Raw genomic sequence first — 19,890 nt, 5'->3', positions numbered from 1 at the left:
AATAACGAAGGAGTGGCTTCACAACAACTCCGTGGCTGTTCTTGAATGGCCCAGCCAGAGCCCTGACTTAAACCCAATTGAGCATCTCTGGAGAGACCTGAAAATGGCTGTCCACCAACGTTTACCATCCAACCTGACAGAACTGGAGAGGATCTGCAAGGAGGAATGGCAGAGGATACCCAAATCCAGATGTGAAAAACTTGTTGCATCTTTCCCAAAACGACTCATGGCTGTATTAGATCAAAAGGGTGCTTCTACTAAATACTGAGCAAAGGGTCTGAATACTTATGACCATGTGATATTTCAGTTTTTCTTTTTTAATAAATTTGCAAAAATTTCTACATTTCTGTTTTTTTTCTGTCAAGATGGGGTGCTGAGTGTACATTACTGAGAAATAAAATGAACTTTTTTGATTTTTGGAAAATGGCTGCAATGAAACAAAGAGTGAAAAATTTAAAGGGGTCTGAATACTTTCCGTACCCACTGTATTTTGTTCATTTGTTTTCTTTATACAGCTTTTTTTCCACACAAGGTTTTTGTACATTTAAAAATAAAAAAAGGAAACCACACTTACTTAAAATGGAAGAATATTCCTAATGATATGAGCAATGATACCAGTGACAGGCCATGACCAATCATAACCAAGTAGAAGTGAGTCATTGCCGCCTGCAAGAAAACAAAATGAATATAACTTCACAGTCAAAGCTGCTTCACATAGTGCCTTTTTCTCTTTATTCCTCCTTACTGTCCCATGATGTGTGGTGTTGGCTTTGCAGTTTGTGAAGTTTGTCCATGTCCTGTTGCTCTCTGGGTGGCGCCCCCACTCACCCGTCTCTGTGCAGACTTTGGATGCCATCGCTGTTCACAAATTTAGAGATAAAGCAGCAGATGTAAAGTAAAAACACATCACTACCGGCTCACCACAGACACCAGATTTAAAAGCTCTGGTATACTGCAAAATACAGAGATTTACCTTATCTAATTAGGCTTGATCAGCATTGTGTGTAGCAAGGACTTGAATGCAATGTAATTCATTTATATGTGGATAGATACCTCTGTCATGTCTGTGTGTTAATACTGAGCTGGGGTAGCCTAGCCTAAAATATCAGAGCTAAGAAGCTAGCCTGGCAACATGTAGCCCTCCCTGATATAACAATTTTGCATTGTTTTTTTGTTTTTTACATTTATACAATTTTTTACATTTCTGTGTACAGATTTTAAAAAATGAGCTACAGCTCACTAATTAGTGAACTTAAGAGGTGTTGTTAAATGTAATTTTAAACTGAAACCAGTCTAGCTGTATCCCCCTTCCTCTAGTTTTTATGCTAGTCTTTGCTAACCAAGTCCTGACCACGTAACGTACAGACATTGGAGTGGTGTCTTCACGTCTAACTCTCGGGAAGAAAGGGAACAACTAAGGTCACATTATCTCATCCATAATCAGAAAGCTAGCCAAATAGCTTGTTGCTAAAGACTAGAAACTAAGCTTTAAAAACAGAAACTGCACTTAAAAACGTAATCACTGCAGATATATGATTTAAGTTGGTAAATCTAAAAACGTACTGCCAGTTTGACAGTCTCAACTCATCATTACACATTATTAAAGGTTAATGAAGTTAGTAAATATTATTGTTTCGGAATTGACAGAAATCATTGATGGCAAAGAACGTTACCATGAGGGTCAAAATCTTTATAGTAGTCTGGACAGCTTTGCTCGGTTAGCCCAACTTCAGCTGCATCCCAGCACAGCCACCCATCCCATGTGGTGTTACACAGTGGCCCTGCTAACATCCAAGTACACACAATATTATATAGTGATATACTGTATTAGATTGCAATACAATACAAAAACATTTTGAGATCATCAACTCACCTATGGTTTTTGTTTTGCGGTGTGATTCTTTCACAATGCGCTGGAAACATTCGTATTGGGCTGTGGCGATTTGGTGTCGTGTCGACTGATGTTCATTTTGGTGATTCAGACGCTCCTGGTAATCATCTTTTGAGCTTGCCACCACAAGCAGCTGAGATTATTGAAATTCAGCACGTAAACACACACACACGCAAGGACACACAAACATCCAAAATGAGACTTCAACTGTCAAGCATGCTCTAACATACAAGAATTTAAGCAGATAAAATATGTGATATCATACATCTAGAGTACATCTTTAGCACATCAATAGCAATTGTGACAAGGCAAAGCTAAAACTGAGGCAGCATAACAAGAGTCTCTCAAGTTGCACTAGTGTAGGATCAAGTTTGACCCATGTCAGAAAGTTTGCATATATCAGCCTCTGCTGCTTCAATTTTGACCACTCTTTTTAAAAATGTATTAAATCACTGGAGTATCACTTTAAGGGCTGCATCCGGACGATCAGAGTATTCTGCTGATCAAGCAAAGAGTTTGAAATGACAGGAAGGGACTAAGTGCTGCTTTGTGGAAGCATAGAGCTTGTAAGTATCGTAGAAATCTTGTTATGGTTATTAATATTCTAAAACCAGAAGATCATACACAGATTTAGCACTGCGGTCTTCTCTGATCTAATGTAGCCAAAATACAGGACACACCTAAAAATATATATTTACATTTATCCAAAGCGACTTACAAATGCTATATGTGTCAGAGGTCACACGCCTCTGGAGCAACTAGGAGTTAAGTGTCTTGCTCAGGGACACAATGGTGGATGGGTAACAGTGGGGCATTGAACCTGGGTCTCGCACACCATAGGCATGTGTCTTATCAATTGCGCCATCCCCACCCTTACCTTATATTACATTACATTACATTACATTACATTACATTACATATAAAATAACTAATACCTGTATCATTCCTTTTTTTCCCGTAATTATCTTTGGTTGACCAAAGTTGCAAATTATTAAGAAATGCTCAATAGAAACCTTTTCTTGTTAATATTAACACTCTGTAGCAACAGTTGTGATCATTTTCAACTTTTAAACATGGAACTGAAGGGATAATCTAATTATCAAATATGAAGCAACAAAAAACAAGTCATGGGTCTTGAGTCTTGGGGAAGGGACATATTTAGCTATTAACAGCATATTCCAGGCAAACAACTGCACAGTTCAGATACCTTATTGAGGGTGCACAGGACCAGGAGAAACATGAAGCCATTTAGATCCATCTGTGTTCTGATCATCAGAGGTGTTCTGAGGAAAGTTGACAACAGTTTATAACTGGGAAAAGGAAAGCATATTAAGACTTAGTTATCTGTTTCTGTTGAAGACAACAAAAGACACTTGGACAACGGAAACAGAATGGATGCTTTTTGACTCATATACTGTATATATATAGCCTTACACAAGTACAGTACAGCTCAAGTTCACTCCTATTTCTGCTTCACTGGAAGTTATTTTTATGTGATTCAAAGGAACAGGTAAAAATTTCAGCACTATCCAAAATAGTTTCCCCCAGAGCTCAATAAGAAAAGTGCTTCCTGAGTTGCAGCAGCTGTTAACGTGATCCACACGATGTGTTGACAGGAGTTGGATCTAAACTCCAGTTCACGTGCTCTGTGCTGTCACCCCCATACTGTATAATCAAGATTTTAAAATGAATCCGGCATATTTGTTATTATTCTTTTTACATGTTTAAATATCAAAATTGTAGTTCATTTTCTATTCTAACATCAGAACTCTGCAATCTTCATTTTATATTTTTACAGTTTAAGTTTCCATAAACATTTTTGTTTCAGGCAACTTTTAGGCTACTCTAAACATTGCAGTTTTGTCAAACAATGTCCACTTCCTTAACCTTTGCCCTGATCAAAAGTAATGTAAACAAAACAGTGCAGCTCTGTCTCCAAACCCATGTTTTTAATTTGTAATGGCAGGTCTCCCCTTTTTGGACGTTAGGGTTACAGATTTGGCCTTTTGCTTCCTCCAATCCCCGCTGCTTCCTTCCTGCATGCTTATTATGCTTGTTGAGCAATCTTAACCAAGGTTTGGCAAAAACACATCAATATGGTAAACGCAGTAAGAGCACGTGCTGCAAACTCGCGTACATACAGTATGCGGATGCTTTCATCAGCTAATTAAATGCTTCATGTGCAGGGTGTGCAAAATAAGCATACACCAGCGTATGCAACATTTCAATAAGACATATAAGATGGAAAACATAATGAATAGAGTGGAAAACTGCACATTTCCAAACATGATAGTTCAGTTCTATCAAAGTAACCCAGCCAGAATAGATTATCAGAAATTAAAAATATTTTGCGATGAAGCGCCATTTTTTCCAGCCATCGTAGACAGGTTATATCATACAGAAGAGGCATGACAGTCAATGTGAAAGCAGTGGAAATTATCACGGTTCTAACTGTAACGGTGTAAAAATAGTAATTTGTCACTGATACTGTTTGAATTCCACTCTATTTTAGCTCACGTATTTCCTGCACAGATTACTGATTTGTGAAGAGCTACACACTGTTGAGCCAACCACTGTTATTAAAAAGTGCAATTGCCTCATAGCTTTATTGTACAAAAACAAATACACCCTGTTGGAAAGTTTCACAATCCAGTCAATATAAAGATATAAGTAGCAATATATTATGATTTGTTTAAAGTGAATAAATATGTATGAGGAGCAAATGATGGTTTCTAATGGTAACAGAGACTGGATGTTTTATTTGTTATGAGTGACAGTCTCAGGAGTGGCACAACTTTTTTAAATTCAAATATAATATTTATCTAATTCATTTATCATAGCTGAAAGAGTGTATCATGGACTTATATCACATAGCCCAGGGGTTTTCAAAGTGGGATGTGGGCCTTCCCAGGTGGGCTCCAATCTGTCTCAGGGAAGGCTGAGTAAATGAAAGTGAAAAGTTATTACATTTACGTTTACGTTATCAAAATGTGTGATTTGGTTTAAGAGATAGTAGTTTAGGGGAATTTTAGTGTAGTCTGAAGTTATGTCTAACAGTAATATTAGACTATCTTGCTAAATTGTAGAGTGTCTGTTATTACAAATAACATAATCATGATCCCAAAAGCATCAAGGAATTTAGCAAAACTTAGCAAGTAAACTAAGGTGAGGGGGTGTCTTTTTCCAAGTTTTGTCTGATGGATGCCCACATGTCTCAGACTCTGAAAATCCCAGACATAGCCTAAGCTTTGCAACACCCGCCCCTATGGGCTTCATACAAATCAACAAGAAAACACTACAAAACAGAACAAAATACAACCAAAAAATAAATAATAAAATGGCATAAAAACCTAATGAAAATGACCTGATCATGACCACAAACTTGAGGTTCAAATGATCCCAATCATGAGTTCTAATCCATCCAAAGGAGGTTTTGACAAAGAGGCAGACATTTATGGATATGTTTAACATTTGCAAATTAGTTTAACATATTTAACATATTTAGTTTAATAATAATATGACAGTGGTTAGATCTTATTTTCTTCGCAGTCTCTGATGAGTCTAAATGAGTAATTTCCTCTGTAGCTGTGAGTGTTTTCAGAGTTCATGGAGAAGCGATTGTGATTGTATCTCTATCACTACATTGCTACAGTTTAAAATCACCCCCACGTTTCCTTAAAATTTTTTTAAAGTTCAGTGGTGTCATTTCTGAGCATTTTGTAATCTAACAATTCACTGTAAGTCACAAGGTCAAAATCTTTCTGTCATCTCAGTCATGCTCAGTATGATAGTCTGATACTTTCCCAAAAACATATTACATTATATAATGATACAGACCAAAACACTTTAATAATTTTGAACTCCCATGACTACTAATTGAGGAAATCTTTGTCAGTTTATAAGATTAATATCTTCTTGAAAACATCCAAAGACACACAGTACATCTCTCTAATGGCAACTTAATAGCTCAAGGTGAAGTTACTCCCTTACTGCGTGGGCCATCTGTACCACAAACAGAGGATTTACACACTACCGTGTGAAGTTGCCTTTATTAGAAACACATTTGTCCAGGAAATCCCATTTCACCACTTCCACGTCCACAATGTAAGCAGATTTTCATTGTTAGGTGTGACAGAATTGGAGGTTGGTTGAGCGTATTCATTCTATGGGATACATTATTTTGCTTTAAAGAAATCAGTTAATATTTGACCAGGGATTTGGAACCTGGAGACCTAAATATATAGTGTTTCAACATGGGTAACATTGCATACGTGTGTAGCCTTCTATAATCTCTACTCAAGTGTTTTGTGTTATGAATATGCTCACTGTTTAATGCTCATGTATAGAGACAGGTATGTATCTAGGAAATCAGGATTTCCACCCCTGGAAAAAAATATTAGGTTACTCTTTTTTGAATAAAACTCTTGGATTTATTGGAAGGTAAACAGATGTTTTCTCCTGCCAACAGCAAAGTTAAGGGTATTTTAACCTATGGTTTTGTTTCTCTACCACTGTTAGAAAACTGTACCACATACAGTCTGAAGTATAACATTTCTAGATCAATGTGATATTCAAAAAGAAACATTTGGCCTGTTTTCTGCACCATAACCAGTCCTTGAACAGTAATCACAGTCCACATGCTGACACTCTCGGTATTAAAGAAACTTACCTTTGCAGGAGCCGACAAATAATGAAACACAGTGATTGCCTGATCTTGAAGAGTAATCCTTTACTCTCAGAGTACAACTTCTGCAGGAAAAGACGCTGTTTTTTGTGATTTCTGTCAGGAATAGTCCTTCAGTGTGAGTGTTTCACACCAGAGTCAGAGGCGACACTGAGCTGTCCTGATAAAAACTGACTGGGACTGTGGATGACATCACATGCCTGCCTTTTGTGTAGGCAGACAGAGGGACATCCCTACAGTGGAACTGACATTACTTGTAAGGCGTTGATATGATTGATAACAATTAAAATGTATCATATTATGTCGTCTATAATATATAAAGGTAAAAAGTAAACTTTAATATCCTGGCTGTTGATCTTTAGTCTGAGCTCTGTAAATCATTAACATATTCAATTTGCTATAGCTGATATCACTTATTGTCTCAGGTCTTGCTTGTTTATCTGTGATTCTTGTAAAAGAAATCTATGGCTGTTATACTAATGTTATGCTAATACTACTGCAAATAGGCCTACTACTGTTAACATTCATTAACATGGCAATAAAAGAGGCCGTGAACAATATTACTTTGGGGCAGCAGGAAACGGACCAATCAGAGGGTTTTAATTCTTTTGCAATGGCGCCCTCTGCAGGACAAGCGTCAGGTTACCGTGGTTACGGCGTCCACTGAGTCTTGCTCCGCAGAGTAGTTAACAAAGTGACGGCTGGTCTTTAGGACTTTATCAACAAATACAGGTAACGTTACTTTTTGAAAAGTGTACGCCTCGAGTGATATGTTTATTACACTGAAAGAGAGTTACTGTTTGTTTTAACGGATCCCAGTAGATACTGAGATGTCATTAGAATGCATTAACCGGAAGTCGTGACAAGGTGCAAGCTAGGTATTAAGTTAACGTTAACTTTGCGAAGTTAAGAGAGCAACGAAAACGTTATCATACTCAAGCTAACAGTTTTATCTTTTTGATGTTTTAAAACGAGATATCATGTGGCTTTATGATAGCGGAGAAGAAAACGTATTTTTTTCTGAATACACAAGGAATTCCGAGCAATTTCCAGGTTACAGTAATTTAAGTTTCAGTGTTCAATTAACTTAACGTTAACGTTAGTCAGACAAGTCGTGAACATTTAACTAGCAACCTGATCAAACTACCTGCTGTTTGCATTTGCTTAGCAAATGCTAAGTCTATCCAGGTATAAAAGGAGGTGAGAACGAAAAGTATTTTTATAAGTTCATGTAACGTTATACCTTTGCCTGTAAAGTTGCTCCACCGTTGAGGAAGGTCTTTTTATGTAGTATTTTTTTGAGCGACTTTATATAAATGTAAGGTGGGGAAGAAGATAAAGAGAAACTGATTCGTGAAACAGATTTTAAGATGTGTAGACTGAAACCTTAACCTCCCAGCAATTTCAGATACCCTCATTTTTTATTATTACAGGGTAGATGATTGATAAACATGTTGACAGGATGTTCAGGAAAACTGCCTGGAGGACCATGGTCAGTGATGCAGTGAGTTTCCACCAAGACCAAGCCCTCAACACAACTATATTTCTCCTGAAATCCTTCGGCCCAACAGCATTTCTGCTCAGAGAGGACCGGGGGGGCAGGAACTTCAAGGTCAATCATTTCAGGACGCATGTTGCTCAAAATCCCCCCCAAATGTTTTGTGTCTTTACTCCAGCATGTTCTCTTGTTCATGCTGTTCAGGTGTGCTTGGGTGACCCAAATTCATGCACTTGCCTGGAGTTCACCAAGGAGCAGGAGCCATGCAAACACATGTGCTGGTATCAGTAACACACAGAAAAAGATTGACACTCAAAGGAGTTTTTATCCAGATATTTCCCAAGGCTACTTTTTTATTGTTATTGGAAAAAAATCAACATTTTTGCAGGACTTAATTACTGGGATTGGGTCTTGGACACTGACCAAATTGTGTGCATAATAAAAAGTATGAAACTGTAAAAATATTGACAGTTAGATTCTTAGTGTCCTTTTCTTTTTAATTAGACTGCCTGATATAAATTAAATAAAATAATTTAAATACTTTTTTACTGTACTTTAAAATTATGACATGGTTTTTTTGTTAGAACACCTTTTAAATATTGATTAATTTGAAATATTTGACTTTGAAGAAGAATATTTATCATTCCAAGGTTTTACTGCGGAAATTCAGACTGCCCAGAGAACATGAATGTAAGTTGCTTATGCATTTATTTTTACACTGATTGCATACTGAACATTTTCAATTCAGTTACATTGTTAAAACATTAAAAAGAGACTTAAACAAATTCAGTTTAAGATTTGGTTTTGTGACACACTTAAAGCATGAAAGGTCATCAAAACCCCTATTACACCTAACATCTAGCTTCAGAACAGTGATAGAATTCCTTTTAAACCTTGATTATATGGGACAGCACAATGCTGATTTAATAGACTAAAGTTAAATTAAAACTATTTAATGCTGTGTGGGTATTTCAGGTTTAACACTGAACAATAATTGGTGTGTAAACTTTGCAGGTAATTTGACCCACCCTTTTGCACGTGCTCCTGTTGACATGCACTGTTATAAATAACTCTGCTCTAGATTCATTTCAGCATGGACTTGTGGAGAGACAGATCTTGGAGGTGCTCCATGGTTTACATCAAACCAAAGCCCACCGGACGGAAAATTATCCTTCTGCTGCTTCTAGGACCCCGAGCCAACCAGTCATGGACCAGGAGGCTGGAAGTGTCTGCCGGAAAGTGATCCAAGCCCAGGATGTGTGTCCTATCTGTCAAGAAGAGCTGCTGGAGAAAAAACAGCCTGTGTCTTACTGCAGGTGTGTTGGCAGCTGTGGTCGGACTAGGGTCGGGGTTGCACTCACTGTTTTTGTTTCAGTACAGTGATGTTTCACAATGATGTAAGATGTTCTAGTCCAGTTTTGTTGCACTTCTGGCCAGAACATGACCCCATAAAGCATTATCAGTCCCAGTACAGCACACCCAGGTGTTGACATACAGAAAGCTTGGAGGAAACCACCAGCACAGATTTTCGGACGAAGTTCAAACCTCCTGATATTCACAAAAGAGGACATTTTGTTAAAACACATGCACATCTGCGCTATCATGCACTGTCCTTGTCTTTCCCAGGTTCGGTTGTGGCAATAATGTCCACATCTCTTGCATGAAGGTGTGGGTGGATCACCAGAGACTGTCGGACAGGGAAGAAACAGTGAAGTGCAGGGAGGACTTCAGCTCATTGAAGTTACTCCAGGAGCAGGTGAATAATGCAGCAAAGCTCTTCACTGCCGCTGAAAGAGAGAGGCCAGACAGACACCTGGGAGTTCTCTGTCAGAGCTGCCGGGTCTGCCCCGTCACTGGCAAATGTTTCAAGTAAGCAGGTAGCAGTCATAAGAGTTTGGGGTAAAATTTAGAAGAAATAAAAGTTGTCTGTATTGTATAGTATGGTACAGTATGGTAATTGGCAGTTTACTGTTATACTGTAGTGTTTTGTAAGTTATTGTATCTAATGTTTGCAAATTTTTGTGAGGCAGACTATTTTGGTAAACCGTCATTTCCTAGTCATGCTGTGCTCCCAGGCCTCCTTTTATCCCTGTTATCATCTGTTCAGATGCACGGTCTGCAGTGACTTCTATTTATGTGAGGACTGCTCAAAGAAGGGCTGCCACCCACATCATCCGTTTGCTTCACGAACAGTAAGCTTTGGCGATTTAGTGTTGAAAAAAATATGTGCACGGCATCAGCTAAACAAACAATGATTCAGATAACACTAAACATTGCATTGGTCTTAATGCCACACATTGCAGTCATCTACTGCAAATACCTAATGGAACTGGCCTTTGTCAAGTGAATTGTCCTATTTCTGTTTGTTGTGAGTAGTGTTAATGGTGTTAATAAGTAATCCTAACTAACACTATAAGGTTCAAAATAAATACACACCTAAAGAAAATAAAAACTAAACTTGCCTAAAACTCGAGCAGAAAAGGAGAGAAAAGTGGCACCTTGTGGCAGAGGAGCACAGTGATGAACCAAAGGGAGCGACCTCTCAGCCAGAAAATGACAGGTGAGTTATTGAATACACCCAGAAGATGGCCAGATTCACTCTGACAACTTGTAGTACAAAAAATCTTGGTTAGAAGAATAACTGTAACTATGTATTAATAATATGCAATTTTTCGTTCACTAAATATCTTGCCACTCAGCATCATCCCTTTAGCTGTAGTCCCTCTACCAGAACACGTGTTGGGGTGTCTGCCTATTTTCAGGGTGAGATCGGGATCTTGGCTCTTGGATGAGGGTCAGCAGTGTCGGATCTGTCTGCAGGATTTTAGCCTGGGTCAGCGCATCCGATCTCTACCCTGCCATCACAAGGTAAAACCTTTCATTGTGCGCATGCATTAACTTACAGTATCAGTATGATACAAAGTAGTAAAAATCACATCATTAAGAGATCAAGTTTATGTTTAGTAGATGATTTCAGACTGTCCGTTAGTACACTAAAATCCTAAATTTAAAAGAAATGGGCAAAGCTCAATACTAAATCAGAGAAAATTCAAGTATTCATTTCTGACACAACACTGAAAAAGTACTGACTACCTGTACTTAATGAAAATCCACACCTCAATATTTTTATTTGGTGTCTGTGAAGTATATTCCCTTACTAAAACATATCAAAACACACACAGCTAAGACAATATAACTATAAAATCACAAATGTAATGCAAAAACCTTTTAGAGAATCCCGTCCTATCTCACCCTTCTCTTCTCACATGTTCACACAAACACACACACACACACACACACACTTCAGTTCCACACAGACTGTGTGGATGGGATCCTGCGGAAGTCGAGCTCCTGCCCCTTGGATGGATATGTCTTGACTTGGAGAACCACTGAGAGGAGGACCTCCCCTAAGCTTGCCTCCTGCCTTTTCAGTGACCGTGCCAAACGACCAGAAAACAACTTAAAGGACCTGTTTGTTCCTGGTGTGGGAGTCTGGTACAGGAACACTAAAGTCACTCCCTCAAATGGTTCTCTTAACTAACAGGCTCTTCGGTAACTTTAAACACAAACCCACAAGAGTTAATAACTGACAGGATACAAGGCTTGTGCATAGCTACAGCAGACACTGTGATGAAGGTAGGAAAAAGAGAGTTACAGAGAAAACAATCTCTTCCTATTTCTGGAAGCAACTCCTCTATTGATTACCGAAGTAAATCTAACTCACGTGCACATTCCTCAAAAAAGACAGCGAGAAAACACAGCCCTGCTTCACCTGATAGTTGTGCTGCAGTGACAAAAATCAGAGAGCAACAGCCACTGAACCTTTTTGTAGGTTTGTGGAGACCAGAGTCAGACCACACAGCTGCAGTGGCTTTTCCTGCCAGGCGAACTAGACTGCAACCCAAAAGGACAGGCGTGGTTATTAAATATCCAAACAACCCACTCATTTCAGAGCTAAGAATGACTGGGATCTTCATTAACACTCAGAATCAGAGGAAGACAAAGAGTTAAAATAGTTTTTAAAATGTGTGATCTTAGGTAGGTTGAATGTTTAAGGTTTCAGTTGTGTATCTGCACTTATTTTGCTTTTAAATGTTTATAAAATGGAATAAATCAATAAGTATGTAAATCCGAAATATTGTTTTTGTACAAATATGCTTCAAAGAAGAAGAAGAAGAAGAAGAATGAAAGCATCTTCTGAACAATTATTGGTATCAAGTAAGTTTATTAATTTAATGCACAAAAAGGCAAGACTAATAACACTACCATCACTACAGAGGGAAACACAAGAGGTGCCCATTTTGGAAGAAACAAAAGCCCATGAGGTTCAATGGCTAGACACAAGAGGAGCACTCTATAGAACACATTCAAATCAATACAAATACATTAAGCAAGATCACTTTAAAACAGGAGTGGCAGTAGGTTTGATTTGCTTGTCAAGATTCATCAGCACAAGTGTCAAGTGTTCACAAACTACTCATGTCGCCGTGTAAGCTGGGATATAAAGCTGATGGTGACGAGCTGGAGAAAGTATTTTAATGTTTAAGCATACCAAATGATTAAGTGCTCAAGTTGTTGCTACATTTAAAATTATGAAGCTCAGGGTTATTATACACACCTATGGAAAGACACTCTTTAGGCTAACCTTAAAAAATTCACATTGATAACATTTTACGACGCTGGCTCAAAAAGCTTGTCAATCAACCATTCACTGGAACAACTGTCAGACCTTTGCTTTTAGATGGAAGAAAAATAGCACAAAATAATTTAAACCACAGCCATATAATACAGAAAATGTTGATTGACTATATACATACAAAATAACACATGAATGTAGCTACAGAATCGAACCTTATACGTACAAATTGAACTCCTCAGTGAAATAATTTAAAGTAGTACCATGACGGAAGACTAAATATGGCAAAATTGTGGCTGCAAAGTTCCATTTTAAATTTAAATATTGCTAGTAGAACCACTTTCTGATATTCATGATGACTGTTTTGCAAAACTTTTTCATGTATGGCCAGTGATATCAGTATTCAGTATTGTTGCTGTTTTATTTGCACACTGAAAAGTCAATAGGTTTCTGGGAATGCTGTGTGTCTCACATATTAAAGTGTAGTGTGCTTTATTTGACTCAAAAAAACCACCATGTAAAGTAGAAGACAGATATGAAATGCAGGCATACATGTGACTTTGTAGTTTGGTATTAAAATACTGTACATTTGTTGAAAACTTGGGTTTAACCCAAACAAGACTAAGAGGCCCATGCTCTGTGAGGCCATATTGAAGCACTGTAATGCTTTTCGCTAATTGTAATGTTGAGCAGGTATAAGGTTAACATTGTTCACCATTTTAGTTCAGCATGTTAGCATGTAACAGCTAATTAGCACTAAACACTCATTGCAGCCAAGGCTGATGGGAAAGTCATTAGCTATGTAAGTATTTAGTCATAAACCAAAGTGTTGGATAAATAAAGTTTTTTTCCGGGATTGTGGCAGTAGATGAGAAGTTTAAGGATCACAAAAGTTACTAGAATTCATCCTGAGGGGGGGCGTGAATGTGTGTGCCAAATGTCATGGCAGTCCATCCAACAGCAGTTGAAACATTTCATACAAAACCACAAATGTCAGCCTCATCATGGTGGTGCTAGAGGAATCTCCTCTTGGCGCCCTGAATGTCTGTACAAAATCCGATGGCAGTCCATCTAATATTTGTACCAAGATGTAGTGGACCATCTTGAAAAATCTGTTGAAAATCTTTCTTTCCTAAGTTATATCTTTCAATACAAAAAAAGTAATCCCATGGTCGTTGCTAATTAGGAAGTAAATATATTGTCAATTTAATAAGAGTTTGTAAAAAGCAAAACTCCAGGGCACCGAATCAAAAATAATTACAAGGGATAATACTGTATGTTGTTAAAAAAGAAAATAATAATTATAATGCATAACTTGGAGGGCTAAGCAGAAGTTTTTGGCCTCCTTAACATCTAAATGTTAATATATCAAATATTTACCTACAGAGCTGTGCAACTTCCAACCACTCAACAATTCCTCCTTACTCAGGCTGTTAACAGTAGCTGGATGATAACCAGAAACAACATAGTGTAGAAGTCCTGGGGTTGTGTTGTAATAGCTCCTTACAGTAGTTACAGTTGGCAGCACAACAGTGAGTCCCCTTTCAAGACTAGACAATAAAATTATGTCACCATGTAATTTAACAGCCAGGATAGCATAATGTAAGCTCTACAGTAAAATGCCAAATATTTTCATACACACAAGGAAACATTCATATTCATGCATTCTAAAATAATCGTAGGTTTGAAACCTTGACTATCAGGTGTGATAACTTCAAAATGGCAGCTTAGCTTTATAATGTACATCAGTGTATTACTCCGATATAAAGGAGAATTTCGTGTCGTGAGTTGAAAACTTGAATTCTCTGACATAGCTGATTCCACTAATGACACAACTGAATCCTCTAATGAACCCCAAAGCCTCTCTTTAAGTAAAATGAGGCAGTATGATCAGAATGAGATGTCAGCACTGAAAACCGGGAACGCTTCTATATCTTATTTAATTTACAGCAGGCATTTATGGTGAGGATAAGTGCACTACACATAGACCTGTATCTTTGTCCATCCTGCAAACTCACCAGATTTGACTAAACACAGACACATACTGTGTCTTACATCATCATATTTAATAATTACAGGCAGTAAGAAGGCACCCTCTATAATGCCAGTGCTGGGGACTATGTGATATCGTGTTCACACGGACATTTTGCTGTGAAGAATCTCGCTGGTGATCTTCAGATTTGGGAGAATGAGAGAACATGGTGCGCAAAGTTGTCTAACAGCAGCTACATAATGCTTCAACATGACATACATCCTGCTTTATATCTTGAGCTTGGTTATGCATTCTTTGGCAAAGTTGTACAATCACATAACCCAACAACAACAATGCCTGTGTGAGCACTAGTGGAAAAAACTAATTTGGATCACTCAGCACTGATGACACCACGTGATGAAAATAGCTTGATGTGGGTTAAATTGTTAATGGGACATTTAAATTCAGCACTGATGAAAGAATTCTCGTCTGCAATGAGCCATGCTCTAACTTCGCTTGGTCAGAGGCCTCCCCTCGCGGACATGCTTGGCACTCCTCTTTTCCGTTTTCCCCTTCTCCCTCACCTTCCTCAGGCGCCGTGGAGGCGGTGTACCTCTTGACTCACTGTCTTCCTGAGCGCTGGATGTATCCATACCGTCTCGCTCTTCAGGAATGTTGGGAATAGCCCCACTGCTCCCGTCTAAAATGTTCCTCAGGTAAGGGTCCTCTGGCGTACAGGTGGCTGTTGTGCCACTCTCACTACTGCTCAGGTCCTGTTCTTCACCATAACGTCCCCCTCGGCTGTGGTGCGGCAGGGAAGAAGCCCTGATCGAAGGCCTGTCACGCTCTGTCTCGCGGATATTCTGCTGAGGCTCGTTCATGTCCACCCCTGAGTCCAGGCTGGTGTCGTTGCTGCTAGGTGGGCGGTGTCGGCTTTGGAGCTCAATAATGGAGTGGCGAACCTGGGCAGCCGGCTTCCCGTCTAAGGAGACAAACCAGGCCCTGGGGTGAGACGACAAGGACTTGCCCCGAGTAAGCTCCAGCAAGGTGCGCTCTGAAATCCCCTGCAGCTCACTGGGTACACCATGCCCATTGCTGAAAGCCTCCATACCAGCTGCTTCATTAAGAGTCCCAGGCACAGAGACGGAGGATTCAAGGAGGTTACTGTAGCGTCCCCACACACTAGCGTTAGGGCCTTGGCCTTGGGGAGGAGTCTCCAGAGAATGGGGCTCATCTTGGCTGCTCTGCTGTGGACTGCTTCCACCTTGGGAGTGGTGGTGAGGGACTTTGGGTAGTGTCTGGGTGTAGCTGTCTTTACTTGCAGGCTCCGAGTGAGCATCATACTCACCTCCGTTGCGGGGGAAAGTAGCAGACTTGCAGCCTGACAGTTGCTGCTCCTGAGCACTGAAAAGCTCCGGCGCCTGAATGATGGCCACCGGCTGGTTGTAGATATGAACCAGCTTATCTGGAAAGAAGTTGTCAGAGTTCATGTTGGCCCGGTTCTGCTCTGACCTCTCCCGAAGCCGAGCCACCTCTTCACTGTTGATGTAGTGAGAGGGTGGCTGGGAACCTTTGATCCGACTCAGAGCAATGTTGTCATAAAAGGGAGCCGCCGGGAGACTCCCTGGATCCTCCACATAGATGTTGTAGTTGGCCTTGTGCCTCAGTGTGGACGAAGGTTCACACTGGACACTGCAGGAAGCGAGGCTATTGTCGCCAGAACGGAACAACAAACCCTCTTCCATGTGGGTGGAGGTGGTTTGGTCTTTTTTCACCACTGTGAGTTTGGAAAAGCGTGCTCTCCTCCTACTCCTGGGCTCTTGATGAGAACCTCTGTATATGAAAGAAACAGAATTTAATCAGGACGGACTGCAGTACCATGGGGTTGCTTTCCAGACCAGCTAAGGGTAAGTTAAAGGGACAGTTGAGCATTCTTATTTTAAGTAGCTAGTTATACCTATCGGACATTTATCTCTAGTCAGTCTCTTCTTTAACAGGGTTATTAAATGCGCTGTTAGACCATGAAAACTTGGCTTCAGTTGCTATAACTTACAAGGTTGCTTATTCAAAGATCAAACATGAGAGTTATTAAGAGTTATACATTAAAAAATGGTGACAAGAATTAAACAACTCATCAGCTGTCATAAGATTCTGATTCAGATGTTGGTAAATCCTGATTGCTGCGTGGAAATCCGTGATATTACCTTTTTCCAACTGAGCCCTGCCTATTTAAAATCAATGGGAAGAGTACAGAGAAACAAAACTTCCAGACATCTAATCTGAAATAACCATAACCGTTCCAACTGTGGCACAAATTTAAGTGTTCACGTAGAACCTCATTGCTCCTAGTAAGGAGCTAATTGAGAAAGTAAGTTTTGAAGGCCTTTTAAATTGTCCACTAAGCTTGAGAGTGACTATATTACATATATTATATATGTGACTCACAGATTTCTGTAGCCAAAACATATCTAAATTCTGACACATGTCTAAACAGTACATAGAAAACAGAAAAACATTTTTATATACTGTAAATTCAACCTGACCAAGAACATTTCTGAGCAGCATTTCTCACCCGCAGTAACACAGCAGCAAGGAAAGGAATCCAATCACTATAGCCAGCATTCCTCCCAGTATTCCCATCAACAGGTAGGTGTGGTGTGATATGAAATCCAAAGAGCTTCCATGACCCAGGTAATCTATATGGTTAAATTTATAGATAGGCATTTACCAATACAAATGTCGGCAGACCTCTGCACAAGCTGCAATTACATGAGTTAATGAAGGTAGATGAGTTCTGTACCGTTTGATGAGGGAAGTGGGGCAGCGATCCAGTGGCCCAGATGGGAAGCGGTATAGGTCCAAACCAGCTCATCACCAACTGTTTTTACTATTCCCAGACCCTGATTCTCCCAGGCACCTTCAAACAGCATAAACATTAATTATTATCAAATCATTTAATCATCAAAATTGGCTCACAATATTGGCTCTTATGCTTGAGTTGGTGTACTACTGAGTCAGACTATTTTAAGTGTGTTGATGTGTTTGAAAGAGTTTCAGTCAGCTAGGAACACATTTTATCTCCTTCTGAATGTTGGATCGTTCTATATATGAATTATGTGTTTTTCTAGTGTTATTTTGTCATTTAGCGGCTTCTCTGTGATCTTTCCTCTTACCTGTCTTTGTGTTAAAGGCCCAGGCTGGCACAGTATCAGAGGCCCTGAGGTGCGTGCTGTGTCCCAGGGGCAGGCTGATTTGAATGGGCCCTCGTACCTGGAGTTCCTGACCACCAGAGTACAGCAGGACACTGATGGCTGCCACTGCCTTCAGCTCGATGCTTCTGAACACTGAAGGAGTGATCCAGTAAGAGGGGTTAAAGTCAAAGTTGAAAGAGGTGGTATTATGCTTTTTGGCTTTTTCCCTCTCCTTTATTGAGTTATATATCTTTTTTGTGCATGTAATAGGTTTGCAAAGTGAAAAAGCCCAAAGTCCAGCCCAAAGGGAGTTCCCATCTCCCACAGAAAACTCTGCTCTGGACTGCCTGAAAACAGCTTGTTTGTAGTCCACCCGCTTCCCTTTCATCCCTGTGACATCACAGGGATGAAAGCTAAATGCGCCTCATATAACACTCGCCAAGCGGCTACTCTGACACGCCCTCAAAAACACCGGTGTAAAAACACTGAGCTGCAGCACACAACTCCTCTCCCTTCCAAACACTAGCTACCCTCCAGTAGCTCAAATTTGCCAGAGGATATTCTTTTTAAAGAAATTTTCCAATTGTCATCTCAGTTCCTTAATTTAGCTTAAAATGGCTAAGCTACACAAAAACCGACACATTCGTCCCTTAGGACAAAAAATGCCCCATTGAAAACCATTGAAAATGCGTTTTTTGATCCCGCATTTATCCTAACCTAAACTGATGCATTCCTTTATGTTAATATTTCATTTTACACTACTAGCTTACAATTTTTAATTTTTATATCTGTCCACCAGTTTGTGCTACTTTTTTCCCTTTTACAGCATGCAGCAAAATTTCACACTTTTTAGCTGTTTTCTGCGAGGGTGTCTTGCCCCTGAAATGATATGTGTGTGTGTCATATTGATGTTGGATGATGGTGTCTGTGTAAAAGAAAGGTCTGTGTCTGTGTGTGCGCGTGTGTGTATGCGCATGCGTGTCCAAGTTCATCTTCAAAGTCTTTTCTCTTTGAAGGCCACACTCTGCATTATGAACTAATCCAGGAATGAAAACGATGAGCAGCGAGAACCAAAACAAAATTGGGACATTGTTCTTGTTCTCATTCAGGTTGTTTATGCAGGTGCACTGCAGCGATGGTTATACACTCACCGGCCACTTTATTAGGTACACCTTACTAGTACCGGGTTGGAGACCCTTTTGCCTGCAGAACTGCCTTAGGCCTAGTCCACACGGACGCGGGTATTTTCATAACCGGAGTTTTTCCTGTGTTTCAAAAAAAATTTCTCAATTCGCCAATCAGTGCCTAATAATATCAGAAACAAAACAGGCAGTGGCCCACAATCTGACATCAAACACAGCAGATAACGGTGCACGCACTCTTACATCGTAAGGCAAAAACTCTGGTTTTAGTGTCAACATAACACTGCAACATTTGCAGCATTTCTTAAAATCTTCACCCTGGCAGGGGTTTTCAAAAATGTTCGGATTTCAGTGACCTGATACTACGTTTCCATGTGTACGGTACGAACTGCCAAACCACATAGAAAAAGTCACAGTTTTGAAAATACCCGTGTTCGTGTAGACAGGGCCTTAATTCTTCGTGGTATATTTTCAACAAGGTGTTGGACACATTCCTAAGAGACTTTGGTCCGTATTGACGTGATAGCATCATGTAGTAGTAGTAGTAGGTGCTGCAGATTTGTCAGCTGCACATTCATGATGTGAATCTCCCCTTCCGCCGTGCTCTATTGGATTGAGATCTGGTGACTGTAGAGGCCATTGGAGTTCAGTGAACTCAATGTCATGTTCAAGAAACCAGTTTGAGATGATTTGAGCTTTGTGACATGGTGCATTATCTTGCTGGAAGTAGCCATCAGAAGATGGGTACACTGTGGTCATAAAGGGATGGCCAACAACAATACTCAGGTAGGCTGTCGCATTTATACAATGGTCACTGGGGCTCAAAGTGTGTCAAGAAAATTTCCCCCACACATTACACCACCACCACCACCACCA

At 39.7% G+C, this 19,890-nt stretch overlaps 3 protein-coding genes across 13 annotated transcripts in view; 1 reads left to right on the top strand and 2 right to left on the bottom strand.

Annotated features, from left to right (window-relative positions):
- calcrlb (calcitonin receptor-like b) overlaps positions 1-6,720 on the bottom strand; it is a 16,882-nt gene extending 10,162 nt beyond the window's left edge. Inside the window, exons 1-6 of one of the 3 annotated variants that reach the window (XM_046060187.1) lie at positions 6,561-6,720; positions 3,099-3,201; positions 1,874-2,024; positions 1,674-1,784; positions 746-858; positions 575-666 (exon numbers count right to left, since the gene is read on the bottom strand). In XM_046060187.1, the coding sequence (XP_045916143.1) occupies positions 575-666; positions 746-858; positions 1,674-1,784; positions 1,874-2,024; positions 3,099-3,164 (533 nt within the window). In that variant the 5' untranslated portion in view covers positions 3,165-3,201; positions 6,561-6,720. The remainder of the gene's footprint in view (positions 1-574; positions 667-745; positions 859-1,673; positions 1,785-1,873; positions 2,025-3,098; positions 3,202-6,560) is intronic. The other 2 variants (XM_046060180.1, XM_046060195.1) reach the window with 2 other exon arrangements.
- Positions 6,721-7,173: 453 nt separating this feature from the next.
- zswim2 (zinc finger, SWIM-type containing 2) lies at positions 7,174-17,992 on the top strand. 9 transcript variants are annotated; one of them, XM_046060144.1, is made up of 10 exons: positions 7,438-7,775; positions 8,037-8,187; positions 8,278-8,354; positions 9,261-9,389; positions 9,700-9,942; positions 10,181-10,265; positions 10,551-10,633; positions 10,773-10,941; positions 12,239-12,291; positions 17,872-17,992. In XM_046060144.1, the coding sequence occupies exons 1-9, from the start codon at positions 7,747-7,749 to the stop codon at positions 12,272-12,274; spliced, it is 1,002 nt and encodes a 333-aa protein (XP_045916100.1). In that variant the 5' UTR covers positions 7,438-7,746; the 3' UTR covers positions 12,275-12,291; positions 17,872-17,992. The 9 variants fall into 9 exon arrangements, with proteins under 9 accessions (XP_045916065.1, XP_045916072.1, XP_045916100.1 ...); XM_046060161.1 differs by having other exon boundaries at positions 7,439-7,775; positions 10,836-10,941; positions 17,872-17,989; XM_046060152.1 differs by lacking the exons at positions 12,239-12,291; positions 17,872-17,992 and adding exons at positions 8,724-8,763; positions 11,381-12,204 and having other exon boundaries at positions 7,442-7,775; positions 8,009-8,187.
- LOC123977466 (protein FAM171B) overlaps positions 14,757-19,890 on the bottom strand; it is an 11,564-nt gene continuing 6,430 nt past the window's right edge. Inside the window, exons 5-8 of the mRNA XM_046060172.1 lie at positions 17,855-18,025; positions 17,482-17,598; positions 17,254-17,377; positions 14,757-16,514 (exon numbers count right to left, since the gene is read on the bottom strand). Coding sequence (XP_045916128.1) covers positions 15,188-16,514; positions 17,254-17,377; positions 17,482-17,598; positions 17,855-18,025 — 1,739 coding nt within the window. The 3' untranslated portion in view covers positions 14,757-15,187. The remainder of the gene's footprint in view (positions 16,515-17,253; positions 17,378-17,481; positions 17,599-17,854; positions 18,026-19,890) is intronic.

Source organism: Micropterus dolomieu, linkage group LG01 (assembly GCF_021292245.1).
Source record: "Micropterus dolomieu isolate WLL.071019.BEF.003 ecotype Adirondacks linkage group LG01, ASM2129224v1, whole genome shotgun sequence".
NCBI lineage: Eukaryota > Metazoa > Chordata > Actinopteri > Centrarchiformes > Centrarchidae > Micropterus > Micropterus dolomieu.
Note: the sequence above shows the minus strand (reverse complement) of the source record. Positions and strands in the feature narration are given on the sequence as shown.

What these genes read in the sequence shown, in the direction of transcription:
- zswim2 (XM_046060091.1), top strand. Translation starts at nt 7,747, where the DNA reads ATGCTAAGTCTATCCAGGTATAAAAGGAG. An exon ending in CAGCCTGTGTCTTACTGCAG is followed by an intron (nt 9,390 to 9,699) that starts GTGTGTTGGCAG and finishes TGTCTTTCCCAG; the next exon opens with GTTCGGTTGTGGCAATAATG. An exon ending in GTCACTGGCAAATGTTTCAA is followed by an intron (nt 9,943 to 10,180) that starts GTAAGCAGGTAG and finishes TCATCTGTTCAG; the next exon opens with ATGCACGGTCTGCAGTGACT.